The sequence below is a fragment of the Molossus molossus genome, unplaced genomic scaffold (assembly GCF_014108415.1).
Source record: "Molossus molossus isolate mMolMol1 unplaced genomic scaffold, mMolMol1.p scaffold_m16_p_10, whole genome shotgun sequence".
Taxonomy (NCBI): Eukaryota; Metazoa; Chordata; class Mammalia; order Chiroptera; family Molossidae; genus Molossus; species Molossus molossus.
The window spans coordinates 68,154,732-68,171,072 of NW_023425345.1; the positions used below are offsets into that span (position 1 = coordinate 68,154,732).

Here is a 16,341-nt window from a genome sequence, read left to right on the forward strand (position 1 = left end):
CCACCAAACCGTTATTATATGAAATGTTGAAGGGTCTTTTTGAAGAAAAAGATAAAATATATGAACAAACAAAATGGCAATGAATACATATCTATCGACAATTGAACCTACAAACAAAATGAACATGCAGAACAGAAAAAATCTCATAGATACAGAGAACATTTTGTTGGTTGCCAGATGGGAGGGGGGTTGGGGGGAATGGGTGAAAAATGTGAAGGGATTAAGAAGAACAAATTGGTTGCTAGAGTCCCCTTTTCTCCACACCCTCGCCAACACTTGTTGTTTGATGATTTGTTGATGGCGGCCATTCTGACAGGTGTGAGGTGATACCTCATTGTTGTTTTAATTTGCATCTCTCTGATGATTAGTGATGTTGAGCATTTCTTCATATGTCTCTTGGCCATTTGTATGTCCTGTTTGGAGAGGTGTCTATTCAGCTCCTCTGCCCATTTTTCAATTGGGTTCTTTGTCTTCCTTTTGTTGAGTTGTATGAGCACTCTATATATATTGGAAATTAACCTCTTATCTGATATATCATTGGCAATGATGTTCTCCCATACAGTGGGTTGCCTTTCCATTTTGATGATTGTTTCTTTTGCTGTGCAGAAGCTTTTGAGTTTGATGTAGTCCCATGTGTTCATTTTTTCCTTTGTTTCAGTTGACTTAGGTGATGTATCAGTGAAAATTCTGCTGCGTATGATGTCCGAAGTTTAGATGCCTACATTTTCTTCTAGAATTTTTATGGATTCACGGGTCACATTTAAGTCTTTTATTTATTTTGAGTTTATTTTTGTGTTTGGTGTAAGTTGATAGTCTAGATTTATTTTTTTGCATGTAGCTGTCCAATTTTCCCAACACCATTTATTAAAGAGGCTGTCTTTACTCCACTGTATGCTCCTGCCACCTTTGTCAAATATTAATTGACATATTGCCTTGGGTCCATTTCTGCGTTCTCAGTTCTGTTCCACTGGTCTATAAGCCTGTTCTTGTGCCAGTACCAGGCTGTTTTCATTATAGTCGCTTTGTAGTATAACCTGATATCTGGTATTGTGATCCCACCTACTTTGTTCTTCTTTTTCAAGATTGCTGTGGCTATTCGGGGACATTTTTGGTTCCATATGAACTTTTAAAGTATTTGTTCTAGTTCTGTGAAATATGTCGTTGGTATTTTGATGGGGATTGCATTGAATCTATAGATTGCTTTGGGTAGTATGGACATTTAAATAATGTTAATTCTTCCAATCCATGAACAGAGTATGTGTCTCCACTTTTTTATGTCTTCCTCTATTTCTTTTTTCAATGTCTTGTAGTTTTCTGCAAATAGGTCTTTTACTTCTTTGGTTAAGTTTATTCCTAGGTATCTTAATTTTTTTGCCGCGATGGTAAATGGGATTGTTTTTTCACTCTCTTTCTGTGAGTTCATCATTGGTGTATATGAATGCCGTCGATTTCTTGATGTTAATTTTGTATCCTGCTACTTTGCCAAATTCATATATTAAGTCTAGTAGATTTATGTATAATATCATGTCATCTGCAAATAATGACAGTTTCACTTCCTCCTTTCCAATTTGGATCCCTTTTATTTTTTCCTCATATCTGATTGCTGTGGCTAAGACTTCCAGTACTATGTTAAATAAGAGTGGTGAAAATGGACATCCCTGTCTTGTTCCTGTTCTTAATGGAAATGTTCTTGGTTTCTGCCCATTGAGTATGATGTTGGCTGTAGGTCTTTCATATATGGCCTTTATTATGTCTAGATATGATCCCTCTATTCCCACATTGCTGAGCATTTTTATCAGAAATGGATGCTGGCCCTGGCCGGTTTGGCTCAGCGGTTAGAGCGTCGGCCTGTGGTCCTGAGAGACCTCGGTTGCAGTTTGTCCCTGGCCCTGGTCGGTTGTGCGGGTGGCAGCCACTTGATGTGTCCCTTACACATCGATGTTTCTCTCTCTCTCTCTGTTCCTCTCTCTCCCTCCCACTCTACCTGAACAAAAAATGGAAAAATTTCCTCGGGTGAGGATGAAAAAAAAAAAAAAGAAATGGATGCTGGATTTTGTTGAATGCTTTTTCAGCATCTATTGATATGATCATGTGGTTTTATTCATTTTGTTTATGTGGTGTATCAAATTTATTGATTTGCGAATATTGTACCAGCCTTGCATCCCTGGAATGAATCCCACTTGGTCATGGTGAATAATTATTTTGATGTATTGCTGGATCCGATTTGCTAGTATTTTGTTCAGGATTTTGGCATTTATGTTCATCAAGGATATTGGCCTGTAGTTTTCTTTCTTTGTAGCGTCTTTTTCTGGTTTTGGAATTAGAATTATTCTGGCCTCATAGAACGAGTTTGGAAGTCTTCCTCCTTCTAGAATTTTTTGAAATAGTTTGAGGAGAATGGGTGTTAGTTCTTTTTTGAATGTTCGGTAAAACTCCCCCGTGAAGCCATCTGGGCCTGGGCTTTTGTTTGCTGGGAGAGTCTTGATTACCTCTTCAATTCCCTTAGTTGTCATTGGTCTGTTCAAGTTTTCTACCTCTTCCCGGTCCAGTTTTGGGAGACTGTGTGTTTCTAAAAATTTGTTCATTTCGCTTAGATTGTTGAATTTGTTGCCATATAGTTGTTCATAGTAGCTGTTAAGGATCTTTTGTATTTCTGTGGTGTCAGTTGTTACTTCTCCTCTTTCATTTCTGATTTTGTGTATTTGGGTTCTCTCTCTGTTTCTTGGTGAGCCTAGCTAAGGGTCAGTTTTCACTCTTGTCCACCTTACCCACCTCAGTCAATTTTCACTCAAGTGACAAGAGTGAGCCTTTAAAATGTAAACCAGGTGATGTCACTTCCTGCTGAGAAGCCCTCCATGGCTTCCCACCACACTTAGACCAAAACCTAAACCGCTTTCCCTGCTGTAAAGATCCTAAGAGACAGGGCTTCCTCCTACTTTCTCTCCCAGCACTTTTCTCCTCCCTCACCCAGCTCCAGCCGAACTGGCTCCTTCGCGATTCCTTGAGCATCTTGAGCTGGCCAAACACCTCTGCCTCCACACCTTTAGCCTTGGCAGTCCTTCCGTATGAATTTCCTTCCCTGGAGAGCCATCTGGCCCTCCCGCTCAATTCTCGGCTCAAATATCAGGCTTTTCTAGACCACATCAAAAGCAGCACCCCCATGGCTCTGTTTTATTTTGACTCATAACACTGTCACTACTATAGATATGTGTGTGTAAATTTGTCTGATTCATTTATGAGCTAGTGTAAAAACTCCAAGAAAATGGGGACTTTGTTGTGCTCACTGCTGGATAGCCATCGTCAAGAATAGTACTGGGTACTTTTGAATACATGGAGGCTTGTACTCATGTTAAATTGAGTTAGGTTTGCCAAGTACTCCAACCACCACTTAAATAAGCCCTGAAAATAAAGCAATAGTTACATAGAATCAGTTATTCTGTATTCTATATACTTTATAGACTTTGTACAGATCTCAGTCTGAAAATAAAAAATTCTTCACTTTTATTAGGAAATCTAGCTGCAATCTAGCAGAAAAAAATTCTTTTATTTCATCAGAGTGCTAGAAGAAAAATATTTTTTTTTAAGTTTCTGTATTCAAACAATTAAGTGATTAGTTACTTGATTGAAATACTTGTAACAAAAGAGAAAAAAGTATTCCCTGGTTTTATTTATTACTAAATAGTTCTGTATAAAGAAATTATGATAGCCTGGCTGGTGTGACTCAGTGGATTGAATGTTGTTCCATGGACTGAGATTCCTGGTTGGGGCACGTGCCCCGGTTGCAGGCTTGCTCGCTGGTGGGGGGCGTGAAGGAGGTAGCCAATCAATGTTTCTCTCTCACATCAATGTTTTTCTCACTCCCTTCCTCTCTCTCTAAAAAATCAATAAAAATGTATTTTAAGCCCTGGCTGGTTTGGATCAGCGGTAGAGCGTTAGCCGGTGGACCAATGAGTCTTGGGTTTGATTCTGGTCAAGGGCATGTACCTTGGTTGCAGTTCGTTCCCGGCCCTGGTTGGGTTGTGTGGGAGGCGACCAGTAGATGTGTCCCTCTCACGCAAATGTTTCTCTTTCTCTCCTTCTATTCCTCTCCCCCCCCTCCCACTCTATCTGAACAAAAGTGGAAAAGTATCCTCTGGTGAGGATTTAAAAAAAAAGTATTAAAAAAAAATATGATATTGTGGGATAAAATTGCTTTTAAGACTCAAATAAAAAGAAAAAGTCACATCACAGTGTTAATGAACTAAAAAATAATTCCCTCCCTTACCAATTCCTTGTAAAATTCCCAAACTGTGGTTCTAAAATAATAGGTAAATACATGAGATTTAGATTCACCATAAAATAAAGTTGCTTCAACTTACCGCATGTCTCAATTATGAGATACTATACGCCATAAAAGATAATTTTCTAATATCATGAAACTGTTGAATCCAATCACTACCAAGCACTATATGAATAACATTCCCATAGATAGCTCTCAGAACCTCTATTACTTTATCTGTGCTTTTCTTACAACACATCACTTTTTTTCTTTTATTTACAAATATTGGCATTTTTGGACACAGGATTTTCGTCTGTTTCTGTTTCATCTTTGCAGTCTCCTCCACAGTGTTAGCACAATAACTGGGGAATGATGGCAGTAATCACGGCATGAATCAAACGGCAGGGCTATACTAGCGGAGTTGTACATGAGCCCCTTACTGCTGTTCTATATCAGATCCCAAGAGTGAGAAGTACAGAGAGTTAGAGAAAACTACAAACGTGGTTGATGCACATTATTTTGTTAAAGTGTTTATCACAACTGTAATGTAGCAATCATTTGTGTCATCATTTGCTCAACATCTGCCTTTTCTACTTTAAATTCCAAGGGTAAGAACTGTGGAGGGCTTCTCACAGCCTCTGCACCTCATAATAGTAGGGGCCCAACAGATGTGTTTTGACTCAATGAATGCAGTTAGGGCTGTGCCATTGCATAATTTGAAAATGGCTGGCTGGCCCTGGCTGGTTTTGGCTCAATGGTTAGAGCCTCAGCCTGCAGACTGAATGGTCTTGGGTTTGATTCCCGGTCAAGGATATGTACCTGGGTTGCAGGTTTGACCCCCGGCCCTGATTGGGGTTGTTAAGGAGGCAGCCAATTGATGTGTTTCTCTCACATTGATGCCCCCCCCACCCCCCGCTTCCAACTCTATCTAAAAATCAAGGGAAAAATATCATCAGGCGAGGACTAACAAAAACTAAAACTAAAACTAAAATGGCTGGCTCCCCTTCCCAGCTGAGTCTACCAGGCACTCTTAGCTTCACGGAACCTAGTGATTTGTTTTTCACGGTTTTAGAATGTACCTTTTTTTCATATTCATCTTACAATTGAGAGTGTCTTAGTATCATGTATGGTTTAATTAGCAGTAATTATTTCTTTCTGTTACATAAAATTACATTTTTACTGACTGATGGTGTTTTAGAATCAGTGAAATGCAGTTATTGCTAATTTCATTTTAATATGGAAAAAATAAAAATTTCAAGTACTTACATCAATTAAATCTGAAAGATCATGAATATAATACTTGAAAACGGAGGCATTGGTTGCTTCGAGGGTTAGGAGATACTCATTCCGTGCCTTAATCGATTTTAGCTTATTTTCTGAATACTTTGCTTGTCTCTGGCAATGGATATCCAGGCGTTGGGAAAGACAAGAAAGTCATTTTAAAACAAGACAGAGAAACATACATGCATTTTTATTAATCTAAACAATTTATTCTACATCTACAAATGACCTTCGAAGTCCTTTGAGAAAAGTACATTTCAAGTCTGATTTAAATAACAAACTAAAATTACCCAGCTATGGGGAATAAGGACAATGTATTTGGGCGTTAGGCCCATTTGCAATGAAATCTCTTTGTTACGATTCAAGTTCTCTACATTGTGTATTGAATACTTGGCATTCACCACTAAATGATGTCCAGCTGTTATTACATAATTTTTATGTTTCTTAAACATTTTGCATTCCCATGGGAGGAAATCCATGCATTTCACAATAATTTACAATCTGTGTCTATCAGCTATTGCATCAGTGTTCTTCAGTTTGTTAATTCAAATGAGGATGATAAGTCCTCTCAAGTGAGGACAGAAAGATTTGGCAGCCTATTACTTACCTTTTCTTTCATTTTTTCAATTTTCTTCACAGAGCTTCGCCGCTGATGTCTCTCTTCCAGTCGGATGTGGAAGACCGGATCTCCGGATCTCCCAATTTGCTTTTCTTCCTGCTTCTCGGCCTCTTTCAGCTTGCTCTCTGCACTGATGCTCTCGGCGTGATACATGTGGTATGTTTTCATCACCTGTGCAAATGTGACCCACATTGTTAAAAGATGTCTGTTTGTAACTTGGAAAGTAAATGGAAACCATTATAGGACACATGTTAAAAATATCACCTTCCAACTTTCAGATGTTAGTAAAATGGATGAATTATGGAATATTGCTTCTACCTAAAGCAAACAGAAACATGCAAATTAAATTCACCTGCCAGGAAGAGGCACTTAGGAGACAGGCCTTGATGAAAAAATAATTTGGAGTCTTATACTTGCTCTCAGTGTACGTGAAAAGTCCCCTTAAGCTTAGAAGTGTCTCTCTAAAGTCTCCTCTGCATTATTAATTTGCAGAATAAACCATTATTCATGGGTACATTTTTGCCAAACCTTGGATTTATTAAAAAAACCTCCAAGTCAGTACAGTGTGTACTAAATTTTATTGTTTAATATCTACTTGTCAAAAAACAAAACAAAAATAATAAGGCTCAAATATAGTTCTAATTTAAAAATATTGTTTTTCTGACCACAAAATAATACTTTATGTTCAGTGTAGAAAACATATAATACCAAAAAAAAAAAGATAACAGAAAACAAGCAGAGATAACCACTGTTAAAATTTTGGTATATAGCTTTCCAGTCTACACACACACACACCATTACAAAATGACACATATAATTTCTCATTTAAAAAAACTGGGATCATACTGTATTTACCATTTTTAGTGTCTGATGTCCTTTTCTCATTTAATGTGTCAGAAAATTTTCCTATATCACTAAACATTCTTCTAAAACATCATTTTAAGGGCTGTATAGTATTTCTTTATATGACTGCCATAACTTACTTAACTAAATCCCTATTCTTGAACATGTTAGGATATTTAAACTTTTGGCTTTATTCAACTCTTTGATGCATATCCTATCTTATTTCTTCTCTTAGAAATGACATACATAGTTTTCATTTTAATAAATTTAGAAATATATAGAACATGAACTTTTGCATGGTATCCTTTCCATGTATACTGTAAACTTATGTAATGAATTCTTAATCATTAAAAATTTGGTTATATTATTATAGAAATATTTGTTCACAAAATTGTGTCACATTTCCTAGAACACATTTCCAAAGGAAAATTGCAGGGTTAGAGAATACACACATTTTTGAGGCTTTTGAAACACACTTCCAATTTATCATTCTGCTAACTTGAAAATAAAAATCTATAATCTGTCAAAGGACCTCAGATCACATATATGCTTAATATTTTCTCAAATAATGAATGTATTCATTTTTTACTTCTATAATGAAACCTACTATATCTCTATATGTTCTCTGTATTCTTAGATACAGAAGAGTAACAGTCACAGATTTTCAGAGATTTTATCTGAAAATTGGGGTTTTCCAATATAATTTCAATCTGATTTTATTTGCAGAATCAGACATCTGGACCAATTCTGAAAACTGTTTCCTTTGAGCACAATTATGTTCCTTAAAAGAAGCAACACGAATGAGGTGTGGTGACGTCAATGCAACTGTATCAAGGAACATACCAGAATTAGGACCCAATAATCGTGGTGGCACTTTCTCTTAAATTATGTCACATTCTCATCCAAAGGAGATAGGTTTTATTTCATTTATAAATAACTAGAGACAATTTTATAATTAAGGTACAGTTGTTAAGAAGTTGAGATTGATGTAATGTTTTGAAGTCAGGCACTTGAGTTTTCTCATTTAAAAATGATTTATAAATCGTTTGGGTTCTGGAAACACCACTGGAAGAAGTGCATTTACTTAGTTGTAACCTTTTGAAATTGCTGTTTTTGTAGGTTATATAAAAAAGGGAGAAAATCGGCATTTTAAAAAATGGTTTAACTTAATACACATTCTCAAGATGACTATTTTGAAGAGTAAAACATGGGGTTAATGAAGAGCCTTTACTTATTTTCATAAAATTTGATGATGTCTTTCCTTAAAAATGTAAGCTAGCAAATAAATGATGTGGAAGGCACTGCTGAACAAGAACAAAGTAAGTGCTCACTACAAACTATGGCAGCTTTCTCTGAGCTGCGTGTGACTGCAAAGTTGTCTGTTTTTAGTAATTATCAAACCCGTCAAGGGGAAGTTTGATTGGCTACTTCAGTTTAAAAGAAAAATAAAATAGCATTAGGAAGCAGCTGGGCAGCTGGGGAATGAAAAGGGAGTTGCCCTGCAGCTGGGCAAACAGCGAGGTCAATGAATCTGCTACACACCTTGCATTTCTAGGCTGGGCTGTTTGTCTTCCCTGCCCCAAGCAAACCCACATGCCATTTGGGTGCTGGTTCCAGTTACATCTTTAAATAAGAGGGTGAAAAAACTAACCCCTCTCTCTCTCCCTCCCCCCCTTCTCACACACACACACACACACACACACACACACACACACACACACACACACTGTTCAGCTGTCTGTATTCTTTTTGCTCATAGACAGGAAAGAAAAAATGAGAACACATGACTCCCATCACAGATGGATGAAAAGGCATCCCACACAGCCATGAGTACCTGAAAAATCTTTAAAAAAAATACATCACAGAGAAAAGAACTGATCTCCCGACTCTTGCTTTACTTAGATGCTGAGGTCTAGTGTAAGCAGGTAATTTGCACAGACTAAGCGGGCTGCCAGCATGGCATTTCTTATTAACTAGCCTGGGTTAAAGGGAAACATTTGCGTCTGACCTAACACTCGCAAGAAAAGGGTGTAAATAGCTTACTATTATGTGGTTCAGCACAATAGCTGAGGATTCTTTACCCAGTTCAATGGTAATGTACAGAAAGGAAATTTCTTTGTTCAGTTTTTCAATTCGACTTAGGGTTTCCACTATTCTCTAAAATGTTAACAGTTACAATGAATGAATTTTAAAAGTTGGGTAGAAAAACCCTAAAAGCTTCTTTGAGAACTCTAATTGCAGATAATGAATGCAAGTACAAACTGCATTATTTAAAAGGTAAGCTGTTGACAGAAGTTAAATGTGTTTTGGATTTAAAATAAAATAATCGGCAGTTCTCTTTTTCAGAGAAGTAAAAGAAAGCTTTTATTTTTTCAAAGGTGCATTTTGAACACACACTGCAAAGAAAACAACAACTTCTCCTTCAGCTTAATGCAAACACAAGCCTTTGCATACCAAATGACACAATGGGCATATATCCATTTAAATGTACTCCAGTAGCATGGTTCCCTATTTAAAACTTCCTCTATTAAAACTTCATGCATAATTCTCTATCAAACACATTCAATTTATCTTTCTGCTCCATCTTTCCTTAACTGCAGGAGGAATATAGTCAAGTAGAAGATGACCACATCATGGATTTCTTTGTGAGGCTGCAAAACCCTAACAGAGCCAGCTGTGTAATGTATCTGATACCACTTTGGTACTTTATTTTATTTTAAATATGTTTTATTGATGTTTTAGAGAGAAAAGAAGGGAGAGAGATACAGAAACATCACTGTGAGAGAGAAACATCAGTTGGCTGCTTCCTGCACGCCCCCTACTGGGGATTGAGCCAAAACCCGGGTTTGTGCCCTGCCCAGGAATCGAACCGGAACCTCTCAGTCCATGGGACAATGCTTAATACACTGAGCCACATGGGCTGGGCACCAGTTTTGTACTTTAAATCAAAATAATTAAAACATCCATAGTGAGTTTCAATATTCAGCATCAAGAAATCCTTACGTATTTGAAAACTATCCATGTGTTGGAGAAGATCAGTGGAGTAAAGCTATAAATTCTAAATTCTGACTTCTGGCTCAGAGGTTAGAAGACAGGTCCCAGGAATGCACCTATAGTTACTAGGTGTGGGGAAGTTATACTCTGCCCACCTTACGAGGTTGTGTGGATACCCAACTGTGCGTCCCTGTGAGTGTGTGTAACTGAAACTTGACTGAGTACTTACTATACATGTGTGTACATATGTATTCTATTTATACCATTAACATATCTATGTACATATATTTAGCTAAACGAAAATTATATAATGCTCACTCTGTGCCCAACATTGTTCTAAGCATTTTACAAATTATATTTTATTTAATCTTTCTAAAAATTCTTTGTCAGGTGGGTGTCTTTATCTTCCCCATTTCACAGATGAGAAAACTAAGGCAGAGAGGGGTTAGATGAATTTACCGCGGCACACAGCCGGACACTGCCGAGCAGTGGTTGGAACCCTGGCAGTCCGGCTCCGGACTCGGTGTTCTGGACTGTCGCGCCCAACCTTCTGCAAAGTCTAAAGCATTATACAAATGGAAGGCCTCTTCCCTGGGGGATATAGTTACTCTTGGTTATATTCAGGAATAGAGGAAAAGAAGGGATGAAAGGTAGGTATATATTCATTCAACATTTGCTTGGTGCCTACCACCATCAGGCATTGATGGGAGTATAAATAAGACTTGCTTTCCAACTTCTGTAAGTTTAAATTTTTGGAGATTCTCCTGGACACACAAGAAGGGCATTCAGGCTGGAAGGACAGTAGCGACAAAGGTCCAGTGGGGACCACACCGGTGAGGCAGGCATGAGGAGACCACGACGGCAGAGAAGGGGTCAGGGGAGTGCTAGAAAAGTGGATGGTCAGGTGGCTGAGCGGAAGGATGAAACTGGAGTTGTTGGCATGGAGACGATCAGGAGAGGCTTGAAGCCCCAAGTAAGAAGCGCTGAGTTTATTCACAGGGGTTGTGAATCCACAGAGGCGTAAAGAGAAAGGTCAAAGCAGCATCTTAGTAACAATCTGGTGAAGATATGCAGGGTGGGCATAAAGTGGCCTCAGAATGGAAGAAGAGGGAATGGAAAGAAAGAAAGAAAATCCAGAATGACAGCTACAGGGCGTCTTCTTTCTCACCGTCTCTGACCTTCGGCTCCAGGCTACGCCCTCTGCCTTGCCGTCCGGAGGCCCCGCAGCCTGGCCTCAGCACCAGCCCAAGCAGCGCTTCGGCCACCACTCGAGCCAATCACTTGACGCTGCCTTCTCCGAATTTGTTCTTTCCTTGCCTCCGTGGCCTTCTCCCAAGCGGATCCCACTGCCTGGGATGCCCTCCCCAAGCCCCTCCTGTGAAGCCCCTCCTTGACTCACCCTCCAAGACAAGCTCAAGTCTCACCTACTGGTAAGTGCTGTTCCCTGGTCCCTTGGTCAGAGTGATCTGGTTCTTCCGACCGCCAAGACCTACCTGCTGAGAGCCCTTGGGACTCTGAGCCCCGTGTTACAGGCATCTGACTACCATTCCATGTTATAGATTGTCCTGTAAGCTCAGCTAGGGCACCAATACTGTCTTAGGTGCCTTCAGATCCTTAACATTGCTTTATATACAGTAGGAACAGAATACTGTATTCTATTTGGTGAGAAATAGATGAGGACGGGAATCCATTTTATAGTCAGCTTGTCCTTTCATTTAACAAATACTTACTAATGTTACCAGTCTGTACCTGGCATAGTTCTTCTCCATCCCTGGCATCTGAAATCAATACCTCAGATCGGATTGATGGGGTGACAAACAGTTCTAAATTGTCTGTGAAATATAGTTTGCACTGGAATTCATGGTCCCTCCAAAAAAAAAAAAAGTGTGGTGGTTGGTGGAGGGTGGTGAAAACCAGTATTATGTCAGAGAAAATATTTCCTGATTCCATACATACCTTGCTGTTTTACTAAATCCATTAATCATTAAAGCTCTTCTGAGAAACTACAGTCTTTGGATTGCCTTAAATATCAACAACCTGGGATAAAGATCTCTTCTACAATCGATCACAGAGGGCTCTAATTGTTACTGAGTTTCTCCAAGAGCCAGACTAACAAAACCATCGGGGTCGTGCCAACAGCCCAGGAAGCCCATTCCTGTGGTTTCCCGGGATGCTCCCAGGTTCATGGTGAAAGCCGTGTCCCCCGCCACCCTCTGCTGAGCCCAGGGGCTGTGCTGCAAGGAGCCTGGCCCCCCGGGGCCCACACAGCCTCAGTCCCTCAGTCCCTCCCTCCAGGCTACGGCCTCTGCGCCGCCGCGCTGTGTCTGGGGGCTTCAGACAAGGGTGGGAGCAGAACTACCTCTGAGCGCGCTCACACCACTGCCTGCCGGGCTCTTCTCAGCTGCAGTCTTGAGCCTTCTTGCTCTTTACTACCCCGAGCCAGCCTCGGCGGTGAATGCGGCCTCTGGTGCCAGGCAGACCTGGATTTGGGTCCTGGTGCTACTGCTGACCAGCTGGGCATGTTTCTTCAATTTCTTGAGCCCCAGTTCCTCTGGGCTAAAACTGGGATCAAATGACACGATGCATGGAAGCACAACAAGGGAGGGGGATTCTCGTCCTTGGCACCTTCGGAAGTCCAATGCAGAAGTAAGCATTCAGGCGCTGGGGCCAGGCCGGCTGGCTCGTGTCCAGGCTCCAAGCACGGAGGCACAGGCCACTGTCTCCCAAAGCGAAGCAGCTGGGAGAGAGAACTCAGCAATGATGAAAACAGAGGAGACAGAAGTCCTTATCGCTAGTCCACATTACAACAGGTACCAGGGAGGAATGCCTAGGACTTGACTGCACAGATACCTACATGTTCATAAAATACACTACCTCAGTTCACACTTCGAAAAGGCCTGTGTAGCTGTCTGCAAAGTACACCTCACCGTCAGCACCCTTTCGATGTATGCTGACAGTTTCGTCAGATTAAGTACATAGGTTAGCCCGGGTTTCAGGGAGCAGTGTACACTGATCTCGTGTACTCATCCGCCCAAGAGCTGGTGAGTATCCCTAAGCCAGGCACTGTGCTAGAGATAAAATCTCTACCCAGGGGGAAGAACAGACGCAAGCCTGCTCTTACTGTGAGACAAACAGGAGGTGGGAAGGGCAGTCACAGACTTCAGGGTAGGCTGAATGGAAGGTAGATGGAGAAGAATTCCTAGGCTCCTTTTTAAGCAACTTACATTTAAGTCTGGGAGCTCACCTGGGGAGGAAAGGGGGGCCTCACAGGGGTGGGGAACCTTTTTTCTGCCAAGGGCCATTTGGATATAACATCATTCGCTGGACCATACAAAATTAACTTAAAAATTAGCCTGCTAGCCTAGCTGGTGTGGCTCAGTGGTTGAGTGTCGACCCATGCACCGAGAGGTCACCGGTTCGATTCCCAGTCAGGGTACATGCCCAGGTTGTGGGCCCAATCCCCAATGGGGGTCATGTAGGAGGCGGCCAATCGATGTTCTCTCTCATTGATGTTTCTATCTCTCTCTCCCTCTTCCTCTCTCTCAAATCAATAAAGAAAAATATTTAGAAAAAAAATTAGCCTAATATATATTTGATCAGGCTAATTTGGTGAGGCCTGTGATGTTTGCTGATATGGATTTTGAGGGCTTTATACAGCCGGACATTCCCCACCCCTGGAGGATATAAAGACAGGAGAAGCCAATCTTCAACATTAATGTCATTCTGTCAAAACCTACAATGGGTCTCTCAGCCCCCATCCCCACCCCTACCTCTCACTTCAGGCCTGTGAGTGACACTTGTCTTTTTTATTCTTATTCATGGCATCAGAACTGGAAAAGTTGTTGATCCCTGAGGTGATGAGTGGCCAATAGGATGGTCACGATGATGCATTTTCACAAGCCACCTCTTTAGGCTCACATGGCTTTCTATAAGTCAGTGAAAGCCGAGTTTATAAAACTTTACTATATTTGCAAACTAACATTTACAGGAAAAGTTACTTTGAGATGAAGTATACTGGTGGTTAAAGGCTTAGAACAGACTGTTTGGGTTCAAGTCCTGTCTGTGCAGTTACTCGCTGTGTGAGCTTGGGTAAGTAACTTGACCTTTCTGTGCCACAATTTCCTCACTGTAAAATCGGCATAACAATATTCCTCACTGCATAGGGTAGCTGGGAAGATTAAATGTGTCAACATATGTAAAGAACACAGAAAAAGAGCTTGGCACATGGTAAGTGCAGAGCAAATGTCAACTACTGATATTTGAAAAAAGTGCTGTAAAAGAATTCATTTTAATAATGGGTAATGATTTGTCCATGACTGGAAAGATGATCATTTCTAACAGAGGTCAAGAGAAAGAAATGAACAATATTTCCATTCAAGTGCATGTTAAGAATTTTAGCAAAGCTCTTTAGATTGAGCAAACAGACCCAGAGGATCAAATAAATAGCATGAGATACTGTAACTGGTTTATCAAAGCAAACTTGAGGTATGTTGTGACTCCACTGAAATGAAATCAGTATAATGGTCTGAATTTATCATCATTTATAATCCAAACAAATGGCATTGTCTGGGACCCTGGACCCTGCTGACTAGGGATTGCCAACCAACCAAATGACAGAGCAACAGAAATGCAGATAATAAACGGGGGGCGGGGGATAGAAAACACATATGCAAAGGGCAGAAAAATGGGTAATGAAAATCACAAAAATAGTTATATTCTATTTGGTGTATGTGTAAAAATTTTGTTTCAGGATTAACTGTACAGAACAGCATTTTAATGGAAAGGGCTTAGGTCTATGAAATCCAATAAACCTGAAATTTGATCCTCGTTTTGCTGCAAAATAGCTTTATAACCTCAGCGTTTTTGACCCTCAGCATGAGCCTCATCTATTAGAGACCATATAACAACATGAGGCCTCCCTACAGGACCAGAATCAGGGAGACAATCAAATCTAACTATACAACTCAAACACCTTGAAAAGTGTGGAACGCACGAAAAAGTGCCAACTAGAGGCCTGAGCATAGAAGGGAAAACTGATCGTGTAACTAGAAGGCTTTTTTTCCAAGAGAATTTTAATAGATCCCTCTAAAAAAAAAAAGAATATCTGATGAAGCTCAAAGGAAATAAGGTAGGATGGCCTTTAGTCATCTATCTGAAAACAGAACCCATAGTGTCATTCCTGTTCTTGTTTTCTGTTGGAGATTTACTGTTTTCTTCATCTCCAAGAGCCGGTGTCAGCAGAAGGAGCATTCGTGTCCTAGATGTCTAGGGGCGTGAGCGCTCGCTCTGCCCCGCCCAGGCTGTGACCTTGCAGCCGGCCTGCATTGAACTCAGCTGCCCACAGCTTTCTCACCGTAAAGGAGGTGCGTGGACCTCTCTCTCAGGCCTTCCGTGAGTTCATGATTTCAGATCTTCATCTGGCAACGACTAAATACCATAAGAATTTATTTTTTGGGGGGAGGGGGATATATAATATACTTCTTAGTAACTACAAGGGTTGATTTTTTTTTTTTTCCAGAGTCAGGGTAGACGGCAGATAAATTTTAACCAAAAGGAAAAACCCATGTACCAAATTATAGTAATTAACTCCTGCTTCTGTGGACTGGAGGCAGCAAGCAGTACACAGGCCATGGTGAGGATACAGGGTTCCTCCCAGAATTCTCCGTGGGCTCCGAGGCCATGACTCATCTGCCTTGCTGCACAGAATTATCTAGAAATGAACAGTGTCTGCAGAATTTAACGCGCTGTTATATTGATGAACCTGAAACTGGAGATCCATCACTCCGGTGACTTTAATTAGCTCCCATACGGATCACTGATCAATCATCAAGTGCTCATTAAGGAGGAAAACCTGGGAACTATTTGGTAGGTGCAGGGTCGACACACTTACGGATTTGCTACACGCTTCTGTTTTTGACTGTTATATTTAAGTGAGAAAGCAGGGCATTAGTCATCGTTTTCAAAATGTTAAATAGAATAATAACTTTTAAATGGCAATATAAATTGCAATTAGATTCACTAGATTTTGTTACTATAATAAAATTATTTAACAAAAAGATGACTAAGTTATTCTATAGAGGACAAATTGTTTTAAGCCTTATTAAAAATAAAATGTTTCTATTTATAATGCAAGTAATCTGTATTTATTCATCTTAATCTCTGCTAGCTCTATTTCCAGCACTGAGCAGAGGCAGTTTTTAATTAAAGTCTTTGAGTCATAGACTGTGGCTATTGGTTTTATTTATCTCTAATGAACTCTTGACAAACATTCAATAACAGCAAAATTTCTTGAGCCCCCAACTATGTATTACAAATAGACCCTGTCCTATTTTATTCCTTTACATTC

General features: G+C 40.1%; 1 protein-coding gene across 2 annotated transcripts in view; it reads right to left on the reverse strand.

The window, feature by feature from the left end:
- The window catches only part of SRGAP1 (SLIT-ROBO Rho GTPase activating protein 1), a 260,025-nt gene that overhangs the window by 84,045 nt on the left and 159,639 nt on the right, over positions 1-16,341 (reverse strand). For both annotated transcript variants that reach the window (XM_036252855.1, XM_036252856.1), the window contains exons 5-6: positions 6,147-6,329; positions 5,525-5,653 (exon numbers count right to left, since the gene is read on the reverse strand). In XM_036252855.1, coding sequence (XP_036108748.1) covers positions 5,525-5,653; positions 6,147-6,329 — 312 coding nt within the window. The remainder of the gene's footprint in view (positions 1-5,524; positions 5,654-6,146; positions 6,330-16,341) is intronic.